Consider the following 23,247-nt stretch of genomic DNA (forward strand, 5'->3'; position numbering starts at 1 on the left):
CCTCAAAGCTAGGAAACGTATGCATTTATTCACACACACACACACACACACACACACACACACACACACTGATCAATTTTTATTTGTATACATACATATATATGTACATTAAAACCCATGAATTCATACTGATACCTCCAGTTCCAGTCCAACACCACAGGGTTCATACTGGCCTCCCCCATTTCTTTATTTTATTATTATTATTATTTTAAATATTTCATTTATTTATTTGAGAGAGAGAAAGAGAGAACATGAGCAGGGGGGAGGGTCAGAGGGAGAGGGAGAAACAAGCTTCCTGCTGAGCAGGGAGTCCAATGTGGGACTCGATCATAGGACCCTGAGATCATGACTTGAGCCAAAAAGGCAGATGCTTAATAGACTGAGCCACGGGGGCGCCCCTCCCCTGTTTCTTTATAACTCCTCTGTCTGACAGTGAAAAACTTGGCTGTTTTTCCCCACAGCCTGTTTACTTATTATTGTTCAATCTGAGAACAAATAATTTCAGAATTGCTAATCCACAGCCCTGGAAAAAATGAATCTGCTAACAGAGGTACAATTTTGTGAATATTATTTTGTCTTCAGCTATTAAGTATATATTCAAAATACTGTTTCTCAGGGCACCTGGGTGGTGCAGTCGGTTAAGCATCCAACTCTTGGTTTCGGCTTGGGTCATGATCTCATGGTCAGGAGATCGAGCCCCCACTTCAGACTCCATGCTTGGCACAGAGTATGCTTGAGATTCTTTCTCCCTCTGCCCCTCCTGATTGTGCTCTCTCTCTCTGAAATGAATTAAAAAAATCTTTAAAAGAATACTGTTCTTCAAAGTTACTCAGGTTAGTTTTCTTCCCTCCTTCATATTTCAGTATGATTATATAAATCATCTTTAATGCAGGTAGCTTTGTTTGCTTGTCTTCCATTTTGGTTCTCCCAAATCCTTGTTGATTTGGGTTTTTGAGTGCTGACCTATGAACAGCACCAGAATTCAGAACTATACAAAGGGTGTAGCAGAGCAGTGTCACTCATTCCCTTCTTCGCACCCTTTGTAGAAAATAAATCTCATTAGTTTTTCATTTGTCATTTATGTTTCTTTTTGTACAAATGAACAGATACATATATATCTTATTTTTTTTTTATAAATGCTGTTTTCCACTTTGCTTTTTTGCACCTAGCAGTACTAGAAATCACTCCATATCACTTTATTTTTCCCCTCAATAACTGCATAGTATTTCATGTGTGATGTACCATATAGCTAATTCAACCATTCTCTTATATGTGGGCATTTAGATCCCTTCTTATATTTTACAATTACAAAGCTGCATTGAAACCTTTTACACATGTAAAGGTTTTCATATTGTCTGAAATGTATCTTCAAGGCAAATTCCTGAAAGTGTGTTGGTTTAAAAGTGCATGTTAAAAAAAAAAAAACCAAAACGTATGTAGTTGTTAGGTGCTGCCAGATTCTTCTCCGAAAGGTTTTACCAGTTTGCATTCCCTCCTGCAGTAGAGGGGAGGGCCTGTTTTCTCCAGCTTGCCAAAGAGCATGTATGTCATACTGATAGTTGAGAAACGGTATCTCAGTGTAGTTGTAATTTGCATTTCTCTGATTGTGAGGTTGAACATCTTTTCATGTGTTTAAAAACATTTGTAGGGGCGCCTGGGTGGCACGGCGGTTAAGCGTCTGCCTTCGGCTCAGGGCGTGATCCCGGCGTTATGGGATCGAGCCCCACATCAGGCTCCTCTGATATGAGCCTCCTTCTTCCTCTCCCACTCCACCTGCTTGTGTTCCCTCTCTCGCTGGCTGTCTCTATCTCTGTCAAATAAATAAATAAAATCTTTTAAAAAAAAACAAAACATTTGTAATATTGGGGCGCCTGGGTGGCTCAGTCGGTTAGGCATCTGACTCTTGGTTTCAGCTCAGGTTCTGATCTCATGGGTCGTGGGATTGCACACTGACTTGAACTCCACACTCAGCGGAAGTCTGCTTGGATATTCTCTCTCTCTGCCCCTCCCCCCTCTTGTGCTCTCCCTCAAATAAACAAATCTTTAAAAACTTTTAAAACTTTTGTGACTTTATTATCTCTTCTCATTTTTCTATTTCTTTGTCCTTCAATCTTTTATATATATATATATATATATATATATATGGATATTAGCCATTTATTTGTGATACATGGTGCAAGTATTTTCTCAGTTTATCAGTTGTTAAATTTTTAAGGTTTTTTTTTCCATGCAAAATTTTTTCATTTTATGTAGTCAAACTTATTTTTTTAAAAATCATCATTGGATTTTGAGTCATTAATTAGAAAGAAAGCCTTTCCTCATGTGGAAGTTAAAAGAGAAACTCACCCATATTTCTTTCTAGAACTTGTATGGTTTCATCTTTTTTTTTTTTTTTTTCTCTTTTAGAGAAAGAGTGCATGAGCAGGGAGGGAGGGATGAAGTGGGGGATTTGGGGAGGGGCAGGGCAGAGAAAGAGGGAGAGAGAATCCCAAGCAGTTTCCACGGCCAGCACAGAACCCAACACAGAGCTCCATCTCACAACCCTGAGCTGAAATAAAGATTTGGACACTTAACCGACAGCACCACCCAGATGCCCCTGATCTCATCCTTTTAGATTTACATCCTGAACCATTGGGAGTTTCTCATTTTGTGTATGGTTTGAGGTAGGGGTCCAATTTTTTCAAAAGGGCTACCCAGCCATTCCAGAACCCCTTCTTTTAAGGTCTACATTTGCCCTATTGATTTGAGGTGCTCCCTTTGTCATATACTACATTTATGTATGTTTTGGGATCTATTTCTACACTTCCTTTTCTATTCTGCTGATCTGTTCATTTGTCAGAACCACGTTTTTCATCATAGAGGCTTCAGAGTATGTCTGAATGTTCAGTAGTCTGTATCCCTTTGTAGATTTTGTCAGTTTTTCCTGGCTATTCCTGAATGTTGAACTTTAATATCAACTTATCTAGATCCATAAAAGTCTGTTGTCATTTTTTATTGGGATTTCCTTAAATTTCTATTAAGTTGAGGAAAACTGACGTATTTATCATGTTGAGTCATTCTGTCCCAAAACAGGGAATGTATTTCCACTTGTACAGGTCTATTTTGTGTCTTTCAGGGGTGTTTAAAATTTTCCTCATATAGGTTCTATACATTTATTACGTTTATTCCTAAGCAATTAACCTTTTATGATGCTATTGCAAATGGAGTTCCCTCTACCATTACTTTCTTCAACTGCTTATTATATGTATATGAAGGCAATTGTTTTCTTGTGTTAATTTTATATCCTATTACCTTGCTGAATTATTTTGTTAACATTAGTTTTATCATTGATTCTCTCAGGTTTTCCAGACATACTGTCATCTTTATAGATAGTTTTACTTCCTCTTTAATGCCTCCAAACTGATCTTTTTTGTTCAGCTGCATTAGCTTATAACCTCTAGCACAATGTTGTGAGCAGTGGAGAGTGGGCATCCTTGCCTAGTTCCCAATCTTAGTGGTAAGGTTTGTCTTCTACTTTTACTCATGGTATTGTTTCTACAGCCTAGGATGATATCAATTCTTTCTTTTCCACCTTTCAAACTCCTACCCATCCTTCAAGGCCCAGCTCAAACGATACTTCTCATTTTGAAGTCTTCTCATTCTGCTCAAAGCACTTGTGCATCCTATTCACTGTCACAGTCATGTAATAATTTAACATACATGTTTGTTAGTCCATTGGGTAGACTGTCAGTTTATCAAGAACAAGCCTGAGTCTTACTCATCTCTGTATCCTAGTGCACTGCCAGTGGTTGGCAAACCTTCAGTACTGGTTTGGGATAGCCTAGGAAAGTTTTTAAAATCCTTTCAAGTAGCATCACAAAATTCCAAAATGAAATCAATTTCAGTTCACGTTAAAATAATATATGATAGTATATTACTTTGGGAAAGGGGATTTTCAAAATTAAATTATGACAGTATTTCTACGTTCTAAACAATGGCAAGTGTTTTTTTCCCATTGTGGATTTTCAATAAGTTTAAACAAGTTTTCCACAGTTCTCAGAGCACCAAAATGGGAGAAATACATTATTAAAAGAAGATTTTATAATAATCTTCTTACCCAGTTCATATTGGACTTGAGGTTAATTCCCAGTTGCATGGCTGTTCACAAGCATTTTCCATTAGAAGACTGTTAGACACCAGGAAAGGGCTCACTCATTCTGTCATTCAAGATTTAAAGGCTGAAGAGTAGGTGGGAACAGAGAGGGTAGCAAAGAGCATGTACCCTAATAACAAATTTAGGGCAATTTTCAAAAACCAAAGTAAATCTAAGTTTCTAGTCTATTGTATAGCACCATAAACATTATGAAGAGTTGTGTGCATTTGATATTATACATTGTACAAACACAGGTGCTATCTTTAGGTCATTTCCAGCTTTAGGATCTTGACCTTGGTCAAAACTAGATTCTTCAGAGGCAACTGAGACTATGCCTCTTAGTACTCTATTAATTTCCTATTACGGCTATAACAAATAATCACAAACCTAAAGCCTTAAAACACCACCAGTTTATTGTCTTATGGTTCTGGAAGTCAGAAGTCCAAAATAGGTCTTACTGGGCTAAAATCTAGGTGTCAGCAGGGGTGTGTTCCTTTCTGGAGACTCTAGGGAACAATCCGTTTTCTTGCCTTTCCTAGTTTCTTGAGGTTACCTGCATTCTTTGGTTTGTGGTTCTCTTCCATCTTCAAAACCAGCAGTGGGGGCACCTGGGTGGCTCAGTTGGTGAAGCATCTGCCTTTGGCTCAGGTTATGATCCCGGGGTCCTGGGACGGAGCCCCACATCAGGCTTCCTGCTCAGCGGGGAGCCTGCTTCTCTCTCTCCCTCTGCCCCTCTCCCCTGCTCATGCTCAAATAAATAAAATCTTTTTTAAAAAGTTTAATAAAATTATGAAATATATTCATAAAATTAAAAAGAAAAAACAGCAATGGCTGGTCAAGTCTTTTTCACATCACTTTACTATGACCTTAATTCTTCCTCTCCCTCCTTCGCATTTAAGGATCCTTGTAATTCCATTGGACCCACCTAGATGGTCCAAATCAGCTGATTAGCAACTTAATTTTCCTCTTCCACATGATGTAACATTTTCACAGGTTCTTGGGATTAAGATGTGTACATCTTTGGGGGTGCATTCTATCACAGCTAATTTGGGGTGTTCCATCTGAAGCAAGAATTCCATAGCTGCTGTCAGATTGCCACTATGCAGAGGGCATCTTCTCCTTCTGATATGTGAGGATGAGCCAAGAACAGGGCTCATTCATTTATTCGTTCATGCAGCTACCATGCAATTCCCACAAGTATCAGTTAAGGGTCATGTGTTTTAAAACTGAGGGCTTCAGAGGGGAGGGGGGTAGGGGAATGGGATAGACTGGTGATGGGTAGTAAGGAGGGCACATATTGCATGGTGCACTGGGTATTATACGCAACTAATGAATCATCAAACTTTACATCAGAAACCAGGGATGTACTGTGTGGTGACTAACATAATATAATAAAAAAATTTTAAAAAAAGCGTCATGTGTTTTAGATGTAGGGAATACAATGAAAAGCAGAATAAACAAGATTCTTAAACTTGATTATTGGCTGGGGGGAGATACACATTAAACAAATAGTCACATGACTAAATATATGCCTATTTTAAAAAACCATGGTAAGTTCAATAAAGGAAAAGTTCAAGATGCTTTGAGAGGATTTAAGATGTGACTGACCTAATGTAGGTCAGAAAGCCTTCTCCTTGGGGGCGCCTGGGTGGCTCAGTTGTTAAGCATCTGCCTTTGGCTCAGGGTGTGATCCCAGGGTCCTGGGATTGAGCCCCTCATCAGGCTCCCTGCTCCCCTGGGAGCCTGCTTCTTCCTCTCCCACTCTCCCTGCTTGTATTCCCTCTCTCACTGGCTGTCTCTTTCTCTGTCAAATAAATAAATAAAATCTTAAAAAAAAAAAAAGCAAGCAAACCTTCTCCTTGAAACTGGTGTTTGGGCTGAGCTAGAAAGGTTAAGGTAGTAGAGCTGGGTGAATATATGGCATGTGCAAAGGCCCTGTGTTGGAGGGAGTGTGGTGGTTTTAAGGAAGTGAGGGCTGGCCAGTGTGGTCAGAGAGCAGATAGCCAAGGGGAAACAATGGCATGGGGTGAAGTTAGAGCAGTTGTTGAGTACCAGATCATGCCTCAAGAGTCCTGGAAACCATGTAAATGGCCATTTAAGTACCTTGGCATTTAAAGTTTTTGAAGAATTTTAACATGGAGGGCTGACAAAGTCAAATTCTTATTTTATTAAAAAATTTTTTTAAAAAAGATTTTATTTATTTGACAGAGAGAGAGAGGGCACAAGCAGGGGGACAGGAGGCAGAGGGAGAGGGAGAAGCAGACTCCCCGCTGAGCAAGAGGGATGTGGACCTTGATCCCAGGACCCTGGGATCATGACCTGAGCTGAAAGCAGATGCTTAACTGACTGAGCCAACCAGATGCCCTATTATATTAAAATTTTAATATTTTTAGGGTTTGTTAAATATTTTAATATTTTTTAGCCTTACTTAGTTTTAGTTTTGCAGTGAGGTTTTGCCTTCTCTCTTTTTTTTTTTTAGGTTTTAATTCATTTGTTTACAGTGTTGTGTTAGTTTTAGGTGTACAATTAGTTTTAGGTGTACAGTTCAACATTTCATACATCATCACTGTGCTCATCACTGACAAGTATGCTCCTTAATCCCCATCCCCCTCCCTTCTGGTAACCATCAGTTTGTTCTCTGTAGTTAAGAGTCTGAATTTCTTGTTTTGTTTTGTTTTTTTTGAGAGGGAGAGAATGAGTGGGGCAGAGAGAAGCAGAGGGAGAGGGAGAAGCAGACTGAGCAGGGAGCCCAATGTGGTGCTTGATCCCAGGACCCCGGGATCATGACCTCAGCCAAAGACGGACTCTTAACCAACTGAGCCACTCAGATGCCCTGAGTTTGTTTTTTATTTGTTTCTCTCCCTTATTTTTCTCCTTTGTTTTCTTAAATTCCACATGAGTGAAATCATATGGTATTTGTCTTTCTCTGACTTACTTCGCAAATAGCTTTATACTCTCTAGATCTATCCATGTTGTTGCAGATAGCAAGATTTCATTGTTATGGCCGAGTAATACTCTGTTGTATATATAATACATCTTCTTTATCCATTCATCAGTTGATGGACACTTGGGCTGCTTCCATATTTTGTCTATTGCAAATAATGCTGCTGTAAACATAGAGGTGCTTGTATCACTTTGAATTAGCGTTCTTATATTCTTTGGGTAAATACCCAGTAGTGCCATTGCTGGATCATAAGGTAGTTCTATTTTAACTTTTTTTTTTTTTTAAAGATTTTATTTATTTATGCGACAGAGACAGAGATAGAGACAGCCAGCGAGAGAGGGAACACAAGCAGGGGGAGTGGGAGAGGAAGAAGCAGGCTCATAGCGGAGGAGCCTGATATGGGGCTCGATCCCATAACGCCAGGATCACGCCCTGAGCTGAAGGCAGACTTAACCGCCGTGCCACCCAGGCGCCCCTCTATTTTAACTTTTTGAGGAACCTCCATACTATCTTCCCCAGTGGCTGCACCAGCCTGCATTCCCACCAACAGTGCACAAGGGTTCCTTTTTCTCCACATCCTCGTCAACACCTATTTCTTATGTTGATTTTAGCCATTCTGACAGGTGTGAGGTGATACTATAGTTTTGATTTGCACTTCCCTGATAAGTGATGATGAGCATCTTCATGTGTCTGTTGGCCATCTGTAAGTCTTCTTTGGAGAAATGTCTGTTCATTTCTTCTGTCCTTTTTTTTTTTTAAGATTTTATTTTTAAGAAAGAGAGAGAGCACAGTGCACGGGGGGAGGAGAAGAGGGAGAGGGACAAGCAGACTCTGTGCAGAGCCTGACGTGGGGCTTGCTCTCATGACCCTGAGATGGTGACCTGAGCTGTAAATCATGAATTGGATGCTTAACCAACTTGAGCCACCAGGCGCCCCTTCTGTCCATTTTTTAAATTGGATTGTTTGTTTTATGGGTGTTGGGTTTTTATAAGTTCTTTATATATTTTGGATACTAACCCTTTATTGGCTATGTCATTTGCAAATATCTTCTCCCATTCTGTAGGTTGCCTTTCAGTTTGTTGATTGTTTCTTTGCTGTGCAGCAGCTTTTTATTTTGATGTAGTCCCGGTAGTTTATTTTTGCTTTTGTTTCCCTTGCCTCCAGAGATATACCTAGAAAGAAGTTGCTACAGCCAATGTCTAAGAAGTTACTGCCTGTGTTTTTTTCTAGGATTTTTATGGTTTCAGGTCTCACATTTAGGTCTTTAATCCATTTTTAATCTATCTTTTTGTATGGTGTAAAACGTGGTCATTTAATTCTTTGCATGTTGTTGTCCAGTTTTCCCAACTCCATTTGTTGATGAGACATTCTTTTTCCCATTGGATATTCTTTCTTGCTTTGTTAAAGATTAACTGACCATATAATTGTGGGTTTATTTCTGGATTTTCTACTCTGTTCCATTGATCTATGTGTTTATTTTTGTGCCAGTACGATACTGTTTTGATTACTACAGCTTTATAATATAACTTCAAGTCTGGAATTGTGATGTCTCCAGCCTTTGCTTTTCTTTTTCAAGATTGCTTTGGCTATTTGGGGGCTTTTGTTTTTCCATACAGATTTTAGGATTGTTTGTTGTAGTTCTGTAAAAATGCCATTGATATTTTGATAGGGATTGCATTAAATGAGTAGATTGCTTTGGGTAGTAAAGATATTTTAACAATATTTGTTCTTCTAATCCATGAGCATGGAATGTCTTTCTATTTCTTTGCATCATCTTCAATTTCTTTCATTAGTTTTTTATAGTTTTCAGAGAACAGGTCTTTCACCCCTTTGGTTAGGTTTATTCCTAGGTATCTCATTATTTTGGGTGCATTATACAGAGCTGAATTTTTAAAAGTTAACTGTAGAGCAGCCAAAGCAGCTACTGTGTGAAGAATGGGGTACCGTGAGGCAAGAATGGAAGCTCAGCTGTAGCATCTGAGATGGTGATTCCTTAGAGAGGAAGGGACATGGTCACAGATGACATCTAACTGAGGAGGTAAAAATAACAGGATTTGGCAATGGATTGGTTATGGAGGTTAAAGGAAAAGGAGGTTTCAGAAAGACTTAGGTTTGGAGAAACAGGTTCACTGCTCACTAAGATCACAAAGTCAGTTTTGGATATGTTAAGTTGCAGAAATCAAGTAGGTAGTAGGCTGTATGGACTGAAGTTCAAATTTTAACTTTGAGACTCCCTGGCATATACAGGTGGTCATTTCAGCCAGGGATGAGAACGAAATCTCCTGCAGAGAGGACACAGAGGAGAGGACTGCCATCATAGAAAGCAGTGGTTCTTAACCTGGGGCAATTATGCTCCCAGGGGACATGGAGCAATGTCTGGGGACATTTTTGGATGTTGCTGTTTGGGAAGGGAGCTGCTACTGACATCTGGTGGGCAGAAGCCAGGGATGCTGCAGCATCCTCTGCGGCACAGCACAGCCCCCACGATGAAAACTCATCAGACCCAAAATGGCAATCGTGCTGGCATAGAAAAACCCTAATTCAAAGGGTGGGTAGAAGAGGGCCAGCCAGCTGAAAAAATCTAAGGCAACCAGGAGAGTGTGGGATAAGGAAGGTACGAGAAGAAAGTGTCAGAGTGAGTATCAAGTGAGATGAAGACTGAAAATGGCCACTGGCTTAAGGATGTGGTGATTTTTGGTGACCGTAAGCTTGTAAAGTGGGGGGTCAGCAGCTTTTTCAGAATGGACTGAGGAATAGGAGAATGAGAACATGGAGACAGTCAATGTAGACAGCCTGACAGCAGAGGTGAGGCAATAGTTGACGCAGGGGGTGGGATGGGATAAGCCTATTTTGTATTTTAAAGATGAGGGACATTTGATTAAAGTGCTGATATTCCTATTCAAAAGAGAAGTGGCATGGGAGGCAGTGACAGGAAGGGAAGGACTGGCTTCCGCTGGGAGTGGTAGCTTCAGCTGCAGCAGGAGGGAAAGGGGAAAAGATGGATTAGTCAAGCAGGATTGCCTGCAGAGGGTCCGTCTGTCTGTCTGTCTGTCATTCCTTGGTGTGAGTTTTAATGGCAGAGGAGTCCGAAGATCACTGATCCCAAACTGTTCCTTTCAGTCAGGGAAGGGTTTTGTTTTGGGATGTGCTGTACTAGTCATGAAGGTTTGGGTGTTCCATGAACCATCACCATCAAAGTTAGGGAGACCACGTGGGCCAAGTTTCTGAAAAGGGGCTGTTACCTGGAGCATCTAATGAGCAATAACTTCTGCTCAAATAAACAGTGGAGTTACTTTTTTCCCTCCAGTTTTCTTGCGTGCTCTTTGGAGCAGTTTCTTCTGACCAGCAAGAACACTTCGACCACCCTTTTGACAGTCTGGCAACAGCAAGTGACAGTGAAGAGGACATGAGTAACGGCAGTTCTTCCACATTCTAACACTTAATGATGGCTGAATTGGCCCCCAGCCCATTTGCTAGCTCACTTGCACCTCAAATATGTTTTCACATTTAGTCTATAAAGATACTGTCTTGGACTTCCTTGAAATGGGAGGATGGGCTTCTGCTTTGCTAAACATCATCATCTTGTATGACAGCCATATCTAGAAATAGCTGCTTGTTAAGTGTACATATTTGCTTTAAATCCATTATGCTACTTGGAGGCAGAGGAGTCTTCTGTGCAGGGAAAAAGCTCATTAGATTTCTTCAATGCGTGTTCACACTAGAGCTTTTAGCATTTTCTTTGCCAGTTTTATAAAGGTATTTAGACTTTTTTCAGCAGGCATTTGGAGTGCATCAATATGGCTTGTAGTTCTGTGACTAGTAGGTAGCTTTTGTATTTGATTGCAAACATTTGAGTTTTGGTGCTTTCAGACATAGTTAAAAAGCTATGAAGTCTTTTCCCATGTAATGCCGTGACTTTTTTGTCCATTGCTTTTTATATTTTTTAAGTAAAAATAATACCTGAAAAAAAGGTCAAGAATAAAAATAGATAGCTACCCCCTCACTTTGGAGTCTTTTTATATATTGTAAAATTTTATTTTATAGCCTTAAATTGTTCTGATTTTCAGATGTGATTTTTACATTTTGCAGTGGGATGCAGAACAGAATTTAATGGAACTGCTGCCAAAAAATTATTTCTATATTATGATACAGAGCAGCAACCTCCACTGCGAGAGCCTAGGTTTGGAGTAAAATGAGGTAGATGATGAATGTTTCTGTTCTTTGCCCCTTTAATAATTAGCTTCTTACCTGAACAGACTAAAAAATCTGGCACAAAACCATTATTACATAATATGATGGATGCCTCTCCCTCCCTCAAACCTGTTTATAGTCAATTATAACCTGACGAACTCTAGACTTCTGTAAGATCTTACTGTGAAGTCTTTGTGAAACCAAAAAATCACAAGGAAATGTTAACTGGCAAGCAGTTGTACATTACATTTTATGAGGAATTCATACATAAAGGTGGCTGAGTGAATTAGTAAACTTTAGAACTGTGAACAGGGTTCTAACTAAAACCAGAATGAATTTGGCTCTTGTAGCTTAGTAATGAGTCAGAGCTACCCACAATTACCTAATAAAAACTCAAGTTTGTCCCAAAATATTCCTCAATGAATGAAAATGGGCCTTCACCAAGCTTTTTGTGGAAACTGGCAATGCCCACATAATTTCAAGTCCTTTCATACTGTAGGCTAAAGATTTACATATCTTATGCTTACACTGATGATTAACACTGAATTTCACATATTTCTGACAGAGGCAGATGACGACAAAGAGAGCATTTATACCCGAGTAACTGTAGGTCTCCTTGCAGAGGGTGAAGTTTCTGGTTCACTCACTGAAACAGGCAGAGGGGTGTAGGTTGTGAAGGCACCATCATCAGTAATTGCCTGGATACAGCACCAGCCTGGAAAAGATAGTTACACTATTAAGTTGTATATAATTTGGGTTTTAGAATTTGTATACAGAATGTTAAGTTTAAAGGACACCAGATTTTTTTGTGGCTTCATTCCATACCATTTGGAAGATGCAAAAGCCTTCTTAGTTGGGAAAACATCTATATTTTACATTCAATTATCAGTCCATTTTGGTGGAATTTCTGAGGCAGCTAAACTGATGTAGTAAACCCGCTGGTGAAAAAGAGCTAAAGGAGATAAACTAGTAAAAGACAGAAAATGACAGCTACAAAGTAAGGAGTCCCTGCTAGAATGAGTAAGAGGCTTGGAAATGAGGACTTGATATAAAGACCAACAAAATGCCAAGAGCTGGTGTCTTACTCAGTTACAGTTCAAATTAAGAGGAGTTACACAGATTAGTATAAATACTATATTTATTAAATATCTTTACAGTTTATTTAAATGTATTTACAGAACTATTCCTGCATAAGTTATATTTCAGACATCCAATTCAGGTCATTGCCTCTTGGGTAAGACAAATAATGATAGTCTCAACAGAAAAAAGCAGCTCATTAGTATACACAGATTCAAATTTGCTTCAGTATTTAGCCATCTTTGCCACAAACTACCTGCTAACATTTAAAATTTTGACATGGACACAGTTGCTTTTTAGTTGAGAAGTTCAATTTTGCAAAGAATTTTTTTTAACAGATAGGATCCAAATGTTTTCTGCTTCATATTTTTAATTTTATAAGCAGATTTTGGGGATTTTTTTTTCATACTGTAAAATTTGTTAACTGCAAAAATGTGACAGTTTCCAGGGAAATTGGATGCTGTAGCTTCTAACAAAGATAGCTGGTATAAGGTGACAAGGAACTATGAACTTATTCAAAAGTACAAACATTTACAGTTCTAGCCAATCTTGTTTACAATCTCCAAAATGCTCAAAACTGACTCAGTGAATTCCCACAATTCCTGCCTTGTTACTTGATGTGGTAGGTTGGTGGTACTGAAGGTGGTACTGAGACTACCGTTCTCTGCAGAACAAATTCAGCTGATAGAAGAAGACACTCTCCTATCATGCAAAGCTTGAAATCTAGTTTCTACTCTAGACATAGCCCACCCCCCAGACATGCATACCTGGAATGGATTCTTTTGTGATTTAGTACCTATCAACCATGTCAAGCCAGTACAGTAATTCAGGACAAATAACTTGTTTCCCCCACCCCCATTTCTTCTTTCAGTTTTTAAGAGCCTATGGACTCTACTGCATTATCCATTCAGTAAAATTTTTTTTGTGCGCAGGCAGCTTAAGTTCACAGGAAGAAATAAGGTTCTGATATGTTTAGAGTGCACATTTTAAAACAGAATAAAATAAAAATTTCAAGCATGTGATAAAAATATTGATTTTTATAATACAGTATTGCTTTATAAATATAGATGGAAAAGCTATAAACTTTACTGGTCTTTGGTGCATCCAGAGAGGGATAAATAATTTGCCATTTGTAAATTAGAAATCCAAATTCTCTTTTGTTATAAAAGTCCATTACATGAGGCAAATGTGTGTGTGTTTTATACTGCTTGATTTAAAATACAATTAACACACACATCAAGTTCAGAATCAGACCCACCAAGTGGTATATCTCAGTCACACCCCACAGAGACTTGGGTTCTGTGACCTGGAAAATTCCAGTATGGGTCCAGCAGAGCCGCTAGTGACTACTGGGAACGGAAGGAGAGTTACTTGTTAAGCAGCACTCCAACTGATCACCATCACCCCCTCCCCGCCCCTGGCAGTCATAAAATTAATTGTGTAACACACAAAGGACAGGGCAAAAAGAAAACAGAAAAAATATTCTGTGTCACTAATCTACAGGCCAGGTCCAAAGTCAGTTCCATTGTGAAACTCAAATTCTTGTCCCACTATTTTCAATATCACGGACACAAACACATTGATTCTAACAGTCATTTCTCAAAAAAGACCAAGTTGATTAAATGAGTTGTGTAAAACACCACCAATCTAGCCTTATAAAGATTGTGTCTGATGGGTTAAATGAGAGCAGAGAAAAGCCAGTGATTTGACCAGCACCGCTCTTACAAGAAATTAAATGTAGGCATTGGAAAATTAATGCAAAATATATCCAGATCATAAGGCTACATACCTCTGACCAGAAATAATTAAAAACCCAAACAAAAGAACTAAAATTGTCAGTCCAAATATAAATATATTCCTTCTAACAAAACCCTTCTGGATGCAACTTTCTTTACTTTTTAAATACACAGAGACTGCAAACAGTTTGTGCAAAATAAATACTGCCACTTGCCACTCACGCTTCCATGTTTTATCATAGCACGATGGGTACTCATTATTTAAACAGAATATTCCTCCACCCACCCCTCTCGGCCCTGTCCCCTATCTCCTCTAGCAAAGAATTCTGTTTTGTCAAGTTAGGGTAGTTAAGGCATTCTGACATGTAATTAAAGGTGATTCAAAATAGATATCTAACATTATGCCAATTTAGGAATAGTAGATAAATTACTGAACGGCTTACAAATGAATAACTCATTCTTATTATAAATGAAATGCCTGTTACAAGCATGATGCATTGAAATATAGTAATGACATGTACATGGTACATGTTAAACAATTTTAAATAAAACAAAAGCTTGACAGTTACTCAAATATACAGTACAAATTCACAAAACAAAATCTTTTAAAACAAGTTGAGGTAACCTCAAACATAAGTTTTAATGCAATAAACCAGGGAATAAGTATCTCCCTCAGAGAAAGACACTTTCTGTATTCTCCTCCAGTAGATCCTCATCAGGTTTAATTGCATCCTCATCTATACACCAATGTTACCTGACTTATATATAAAACATGGCTTTAATTTAAGGATTTCTAAGTATATATATTTTTCTACCACCAAGTTAATGAAGGAAAAAAAACTGACCCAAAAATATATATCTTTACAGCAGTCAACTTGTACACAAACCTTAAAAATAAGTTTGAGCTTGCAGATAAAGGGAAAACTGAATGCGGGGTAGTTTTATAAGGAAACTATACACTGCAAGATGGCTATTCAGAAACTGTAAACATTAAGCTTGATTCAGAAACCCCTAAATTTCTGTGTAGGGCAAATACAAATGTCAGATCATCACCAGAAGTTTTCCTCGTGGACTCTTGTGCTGTTGCCACTGCCCACGGCGCTCTTTTCACAAAGACTCCCTGAATTTGGTGCATGCTCTACGGAAAGCAAGGCTAGTAATGAAAGTTCTGAGAGGGAGACTAGGAGTAGCATGACCATCAAAACCCAACAAAATTTAAAGTTACGGCTGTCCGTTCTCAACCCATCTGGCCTATGGGCCTAGAGCTCCCACACAGGGATATCGTATCAGAAAGCTGGGAGGAATTTCAGCCATAACATTAAATTTCTAGGCTTTGAGGAGTTTTATAATCTTGAGTAATTTTTCCATTGAAAAAATCTGGTAGGGAGTCTCCCCAATGCCTCCTGCCAATCAGGCCACCAGCCTATAATTTGGACTAATCAATAAACTGCTGGAACTTTCCTCACAGGAGCACAATTAAGCATCTTTTAAAAACCAAAAAACATGTGCATCCATAGAATTAAATTTTTCTTCCAATTTGTAACAAAAAAGCTCCTGGGATGAAGATTTCATAATCCAGAGCAATGTTTTAGAGCAGAATTATAAGCCCCTGAAAAATAGGAGTTTATAATGAAAACATAAAGCCACACCAATCATCATAACAAAGACTGTATAGTACACATGTAACATTTCTTTTGATGATAATGTATGTTTCTAGGAGATGTACCACAACATACAATTTGTGTTAGACTTTTAAAATCCCTTTTACACATTGTAATTGTGAATTCACTTTACCAACACCACTCATTTTCAATACTTAAACCATTTTTTGAAACATAACAGCCATTTTGGCGTTGAAAACCTCCATTCCATCACAGAAAGGACAGTAAGAAGTGAAGGTCAATCTTCAAATCTTGATTCTCTTCCAAGTTGCTGGCAGATATGAGCTAGTAAATGACAGTAGTGGTTCTCCACAAAGATCTCAACCAGGTCTCAAAAAGACAGGCAAAGGCTTACATCACTGGCCATTGAGATCAGTGGCAAAGAAACACAGTCCTGCCAGCAGGATCAGCACACATGGCAGGGGAGAATTTGGGAAGATGGAAGGAAAGGCTGGAGTTGACACCTAGGCGAGTCAGTCTGTATACTCAGCCACTATTGAAAGAAGGACAGTGATGTCATCTGGCTTTCCACCTAAAATGAAAATGAAAATGTCTTCAAATGAAAACTCAATTAAAAATGTAAGCCTAAGAAAGTACTAAAAGACAAATGCTTGCAATTCAGGAAGGTTTGGTTTGTGCTCTAGTAGAAAAAAGAAGAAAATATTTGATAAAGAGAAATAGTTTTTAAAAAATTACATGTAAGTTAACTGAAGTTTTTTTTTTTTTTTTAATTTTTTTTTAAACCTTCACTCCTTCCTTACAACAGGCGCTCTATTAAAATGGCCACCACATCCTCTGTTTACAGCAATCACAGCAAAGACAAAATCTGGTTAAGATAAATTCTGCCTGACGAGAAAGTTACATGCTTCTACTCACAATCCTAATTTGGACAAACATATCTAATGTTTTGAAACTAGGAATAGTCTTGTATTCTAATCTCCCAAACAGCTATGGCATGTGCTTTTTTCTATTTTAATACTTCCTGGAGGGCTAAGAAACGCTTTACATGTCATAATATTGTATCAGCAAAAAACTGACCAACTCCATGAGTTCTGATATGATAGCACCAACATGTCATCCCAGCTCTAAGACTGAGCTACTGGCCTGCTCCCAAAGTTACATATCGTTCAGTAGATAGAAGGACTCTTTAGGCAAGGACAGTTTAACATTGCTTCCCTCTTCAAAATCTGCTGTGGTAATTTGGCAGGCAAATATCGTCAACGAGTCCCACAAAGCCAGAGCAAAGGGAGAAGTGAAATGTCAGACCCGTGAAGGGCAGAATGTTAAACTGTTAGGAATGTCCAGGGCCTCTAGGCGGACTTGGAGGCCTTTTCGGCTCAGGTCCAAGCAGTGGAGTGGTGGCAATAAAGGGCTTCAGGTCCTGCCTGCCTCTACAGCCAATGAACTTATGTTTTGGAGGGCATCCTCTGTGGGGAAGACATGATGACATGCACTTGCTCTTGTCCTCCAGTATTAGGGCCTGCTGACCTTGCTCAAAGCCACGGGCTCACAGCTGGAAGAGGACACCTCACCAGTCTCACCCCACTGCTCTAGTTTACCTCACTCCACAGCCAAGAATGCTCCCATCTCACTATGTCCCCAGTTAGTCCCTATGACCTTCCTTAAGAATGCTTACCTCTCACATTCAATCCGTTGTCACATGCAAACTGTGCAAAAGGTGACATATAATTTGGGTCATAGGCCAGCTCATGGGCTTGCTCAGCAATACTTCTTGCCGTCTGTTGTATACTTTCATAATTTGAATTCTAAGATGAAAGGATGAGGGAGTTATTTTTACTGTAATGCCTCACATGATTTCTGCATGCAAGTATACTTCTTGCAAATATCACTTTTTGAGAAGTAACATTTATCTAACCACAGTTTCCACCACTTAAGTTTTATTACAGTAAGAGAAGACATGACATTACATCTTCAGTAAAATGAACAAGACCACCAGTGATTGCTGCCTGTACAAGATGTCAATCAGATGTCGCCCTTTGCTAGGGTGGCCTTGGGCCCTAAAGTCTGGATTTTCATTTTTGCTTTTTTTCCCATTTGGAATTCTTAAGGCATTCTTGCTAAAACTGGATGGGACTGAAAAGGCAGATTTTGATAGCACTTTAGGGATGACCTCAAAAGTCTCCTTGCTTAGGAATGCAACCCTGGCCAACCACAGTTTGCTAAGTAAGAGCTGCCAGTTGTCCTACTGAAAATACCTTTAGAATTTTATATCATGAGGAAAGATTCTTGTTTAGCTGTGTAATCTTGAGTCATACCCTTATCCTTGCTGCTTCAACTTCCTCATCTGTAAAATGGGGATGGGAAACAAGGTCCATTTTAGCTCTACCATTCTAAGATTCAGAATAGTTTCAGGATAAATAATGAAAGGTCTCTGCTTCAATGTCACCTCCTCAAAGAGGCCTTCTCTGACCAATCTTTCTAAAACAGCAGCCCTCTTTATTCTCTATTCCTTTATCCTGCTTTATTTTTCTTCTTATTTATCACCAACATTTATCATATATTTCTTTCTCTGTATTGTCTGTCTTCCTCCACTAGAAATATAAGCTCCATTTGGGAAGAGAATGTGACGTTTCTCCTTACCACCCCATCACCACAGAGAGCACAGTGCCAGCATCATGAAAGCCTCTGACCTTTACTGCATCCCACAGATGGGGCATGGCACTAAGGATTCTGTACACATGGTCTTAGTTAATCCTCACCACAATTCTATAAAATAGGACCTCTGGTACCCCCATTTTAAAGGTGAGGAAAATACTGCTTAAAAAGTTTGGAAACTTACTCATAGGCATACTGCTTAGTGTTAAGAACATAGGAAAAGACTAATTTCCCCCAGAGTTAGTACTTTTACAAAGCCAGGAAAATATGGAAAAACTGGTTTTCACTTCCTTCCACTTTCTGTATGGGCCAAGTCTGAACTGTTTCATTACTGGTGACAGCTCAGATCACATCAAGGCCCTCAGCTGCCTGCTGCCCTTGGCTGGCTCTGGTATGGCGATTTCCTGTCTTTCTCAACCTCAACACCTGCTGGGTTTGTTAAAAGAATAAGAGGAGAAAAAGACAACCAGGAGCTAACACCATTAAAAATATAAGAAATTCTCATCTGGGCTTTCCTACCTTTACCACTTTACTAATGGGGTGGGTAAGAAATCTCTTTTTCCCTCAAGTTCTCCAATTGTGATTATTTCCATTTATGATTGCTTGAAAGACCAGAACCATTATTTTGCTAAATTCACTAAAGAGTCTTTTCCAAAACTACAAAAAGAGATAATACAATTGGACCAATAAAACTTAGCTGCCCAGAGAGGGCCATTGTTTCCATCAACCAACCTTTGAGTCAATTACCTTTAATTTTTTTAGCTCCTGAAGGATCATATAATCAGGCATGTTGTCAAAAAGTCCATCTGTTGCCGTCAGGATAATGTCTCCTAACTGGACATCAAAAGATGTGCTATCGGCAGCATCCGGGCTGTGACAAGGACAGGGTAGGGGCAAAGTTATGAGAGGCCTTCAGAGATGGTTCAAAGTTTTCAACAGGCACTATGTTACAATGTAATGAGATTTTAAGAAAAACTATAATAACAGAATTAATAATAAAAACCAGTCATTTTGAAATTCCTAACCTTGAAAAAAATTAATTGTAAAATCTGATATAAATATTTCAAAAGCTTAACTGAAACTACCAAGTAGAACTGAGTTTGATGATTAGTCACATATGGCTTAAAAGGAAGAAGAGTTCTTTTCTGAGTCAGAACTAACATGCCTCTAAAATCCTGGTAGAAATGAGTCTTTATTTCCTAATTCTTTAAAGCCAAATTCCATCCTCTCTTACTCATTTTCTATTCATTGGTTTCCCTGCAGGCTTGACTCTGGCTCGCAGGAGGCTGCAGTATAGTGGAACAACAGAGCACTATGGAAAAGAACATGCAAATCCCATAAGAATTAATTCACATGATATACCTACAATGGTATTTCTTACTATAGTACTAGTAATTACTAATATTATCACTAGTATATTATTACTAGTACGGACTAGTAAGGCAGAGTAAGGACTGCGTATCTCCCAGGGCTTAGAGAGTGCTCACCACGGATAAGTACTTAATTATTAGTGTGCCCAGCACATAGTAGGTCTTCAAGAAATATCTAATAAATGAAGAAATAAAGTAACTAACCCTCCAAACTGAGGGGGGGAAACTCCTTAATATATTGTTAATGAAGAGAGGAACATACAGATAGTATGTGTGTATATGTGTGTGTGGCAGGGGGAAGATCCATAGATACAGATGCTCCTATATGCAGAGAATAAATCTGGAAGGATACAAAGAAACAGGTAATAGTGGCTGCCTCTGAGCAGAGAAAATGTGTTGCTGGGGATGGCATAGGAGGTAGAGTTTTCTCTTCATCTTTTTGTATAAAACTTTAAAAAAGATAGAAGGGTTTTTTTTTCTCTGATAACACCTGATGAAAACATAAAAGAATTGGGGGTGGGGGAGGGACACCCAGTGGGGAGAAGAGAAAAGATCATATATTCAAAGAGTTAGTGGCCCCTCTCAAAGGCTGGTTCTCAGCCATTTCCAGAGGCCAGCTTCACTGAATCCAAGCCTCCAAGGTGAGGGAAAGGTGAAATATCTAATAGTCTGCCTTAACCTGTAATTAGGAAACAAGTGCAAAGAAAAAATTTACACACTGACCCAGAAAGGAAGAGCCAGAATCAAAGCACACTAAGCTTGACAGACCCCAAAGGTGTGTAACTGACATGTTATAAAATATGTAAAATATGTGAAGAAAAACATAAAAAACAACCCACCAATGCCTGCTGGGGATTTACACAAAGTACACTGAAAAAATTTCAGGTACATCCTCTCTTGACTGAGGAGAAAGAAGGGGCACGTTTAAAGTTCTGTGATGGGCTTTGGCAAGGAACTTTCACTTACACATTTATACCACAAACACTTTGTAAACAAACAGCTACTAAAGGAAAACCTGCAAATTAAGGTTAAAATTATATTGTATAGATAAGAGGAACTAAGTAAAAAAGGAAGTAAATGCTTTCATGCAGCAGGGGAAAAAAGACTAAAACTGGTAGAAACCGGGTCGATTCCCTCTGTGGAATAAAGAAAAACAATACAAGACACTTCACAGTTGCTCAGACTTTGGAAACAAATCAGATTCTAGAAGTTTAGATTAATGACCAGGTTGGCAGCAAAGCTCTATTTTATGCTGAGGTTTTTCTTCCCCAGGAGTGTCCTTTGCTATTCTGCCTGTGCGAGACTTGCTACCATTGGACGGTTCGTCCTCTTCTCCCAACACTCCCACCCATGAGCTTGGTGTTCTGCCAGCTGCAGTTTTGCCCATTTTGATTGAACATACTGTGCCGCTGGAAACTTTTGACTGCACTGAAACACGAGCTGAAGTCACATGTTAGCAAGCTGTCCGTGGGCTCCAGGGGAAGCAACCTCCACCTCGCTGGCAGACCAGGCAGAGTGCTGCCCTAACCACACAGTCCCAAAGAGAGGGTGTGAGATATGGCAGGCCAGCTCTAGCACTCAGAAGCCAAAACAAGAACCAAATAAAGGAAAATTAAAACACTGCACTCTGTAACTTAGCTGAGCTTGGTATCTACCAAGCCATTGGGGTTCTGCTTTCTCCCCACTCCAATATGGCTAATAGGAATATACATATTACAGCCAACTGAAGAAGGGCGTATAATGAAATATTGCTCCAATTATGGTAACGTACCTTAATCTGACAGTAAAAAATGCTTTCCCCTCTCTCTAAGAGTCAGCAATAGACTTCAGATGGACAATCCTCAATACCTAATTATATAATATACTTACTTCAGTTTTAAAAATGGCAGCAATAATCATTTTATCTTAGTTTGTACTCAAGATCTGGCTTAATCAGAACTATTAAGTAGAGACAAATAGACACTTGCAAGACTATTTCTATTTTTACAAAAGGTTCATTACCCATTTAACAACATTTATGAATCACCAGCAAAGTCTGTGCCAGGTCCTATAAAGTTGTTAAAGGCAGAAGAATCTGAGACTGTCACAGCCTCACTCTGTATTCTCATCTTAGAAAAGATAAATTGTATAAGTTGATTCAAAAAAGTAGTTATTGTCTTGGAAAGGTCTTGACAATTTAAAAGTTCTATTTGATGCAAATAATAGAAGGCCCTGAGAATCAGGAAGTTATTCTGATAAATAAAGCAGATGTCTGTTTGAACTCTTCCCTAACAACATATGCAAAATCTTGTACAGGCAGTGGCATGCATGGACAATGACTCATTTCTCCAGCACAATTTAACAAATATAACCATATGTACCATGTTGGTCTTGGTATGAAAAACTGATATAAGCTTGAAGAGTATTTTCAGTCTTGTCAAATTATTGGGTTTTTATTTGAATTCAACTTGACTGCAATAGCCAGCAATATATCTTTGAAGTCAAATTAAAAGGTCCTTTTGACGAGAATATTCTTGTACCTTCTTGTCGCACATGACAACTGAAAATGCCCATCTCCATTATACTTAAGGAGGACAGGAGGAGGAGCAGCCATGCCCTGCTCACTCTTAATGACCAAGAGGAGAGATTACCTGTCACTCAGGACGACTCCTTCGGCTTCAGGTGGTGCAATTGAGAGCTGGAATGGAGTGTTGAAGTAATGCTGCTGCTCATCTGATCGGTGCACAACTTCCCCACCCCTGACAACCAGAAAGCCTGAATCACCCAGGTTTGCTGTGTGTAAGCGGTGGCTAGTTCTGTCCAGCACCACGATGCAGGCAGTACTGCTACCTAGAAACAAAAATGATCTCCATTTATTTTCTCTTCCTAGGCTATCTTTGCATCCGTATTTTAATCCCATCACCCCAAAAAGCAACATACCGCATTGGAACCTCCTTTGCCTATCTTAGTCGTGCTCCTACCTCCAACAAATAGCAACAATAACCTGATCAGGGTCAACATGATGGGGAAAGAAAAAGGGATTTATATTATATACAGTAAGCAGGCCCCTGAAATCTGAATTCTTCCATTTGCAGAGATAAGAAACAACAAAAATGGCTGGTACTTAATCACACTATTTCATTTCAGTAGTACTATAATCCATGCCAAATGCTCAAAAGCATGTTGTTGAGATACTAAGTTTTAATACTTAAATGCCAGAATAAGAATGTTATGTTTTCCTGACATTTCTCATTAGTCATTGGCAAGAAGCCTTCTCCATGAAATTCACTAAAATTTTAGACAGGGCACATAACTACAATTTTTAACCAGATTTCCATCTGTTGAGGTCATGAAGAACCTTCACTGGAGTGACTCGCTATGAACTGACAAGACCAATTTTTCCAGGTAGCCTGGGGAATCATCCTGTTCACTTTACAGAGACTACTAATGTTCAGAGGAAAGAGACCACATTCCAAGCAGAGAGCAAAAAGCTTCTGTGTACCTTTGCAGCCCACAGCTCACATGACTTTCCCCAGATTGA

The 23,247-nt window shown here is 39.0% G+C and overlaps 2 protein-coding genes across 6 annotated transcripts in view; one reads left to right on the plus strand and one right to left on the minus strand.

Moving 5' to 3' along the window:
* RAD9B (RAD9 checkpoint clamp component B) overlaps nt 1-23,247 on the plus strand; it is a 63,620-nt gene that overhangs the window by 27,090 nt on the left and 13,283 nt on the right. For 3 of the 5 annotated variants that reach the window (XM_011225929.3, XM_034638946.1, XM_034638947.1), the window contains one exon: nt 10,384-11,380. The exons of 1 other annotated variant lie outside the window; for it this stretch is intronic. In XM_011225929.3, the coding sequence (XP_011224231.1) occupies nt 10,384-10,512 (129 nt within the window). In that variant the 3' untranslated portion in view covers nt 10,513-11,380. Of the gene's footprint in view, nt 1-10,383; nt 11,381-22,296; nt 22,402-23,247 lie in introns of those variants that run through there. One more of the 5 variants, XM_034638944.1, reaches the window with a different exon arrangement.
* Nucleotides 12,388-23,247, minus strand: part of PPTC7 (protein phosphatase targeting COQ7) — a 37,943-nt gene continuing 27,083 nt past the window's right edge. The window contains exons 3-6 of the mRNA XM_002913114.4: nt 22,358-22,556; nt 19,105-19,228; nt 17,378-17,507; nt 12,388-16,273 (exon numbers count right to left, since the gene is read on the minus strand). Of these exons, the coding sequence (XP_002913160.3) occupies nt 16,215-16,273; nt 17,378-17,507; nt 19,105-19,228; nt 22,358-22,556 (512 nt within the window). The 3' untranslated portion in view covers nt 12,388-16,214. The remainder of the gene's footprint in view (nt 16,274-17,377; nt 17,508-19,104; nt 19,229-22,357; nt 22,557-23,247) is intronic.

Source organism: Ailuropoda melanoleuca, chromosome 12 (genome assembly GCF_002007445.2).
Source record: "Ailuropoda melanoleuca isolate Jingjing chromosome 12, ASM200744v2, whole genome shotgun sequence".
Lineage (NCBI taxonomy): Eukaryota > Metazoa > Chordata > Mammalia > Carnivora > Ursidae > Ailuropoda > Ailuropoda melanoleuca.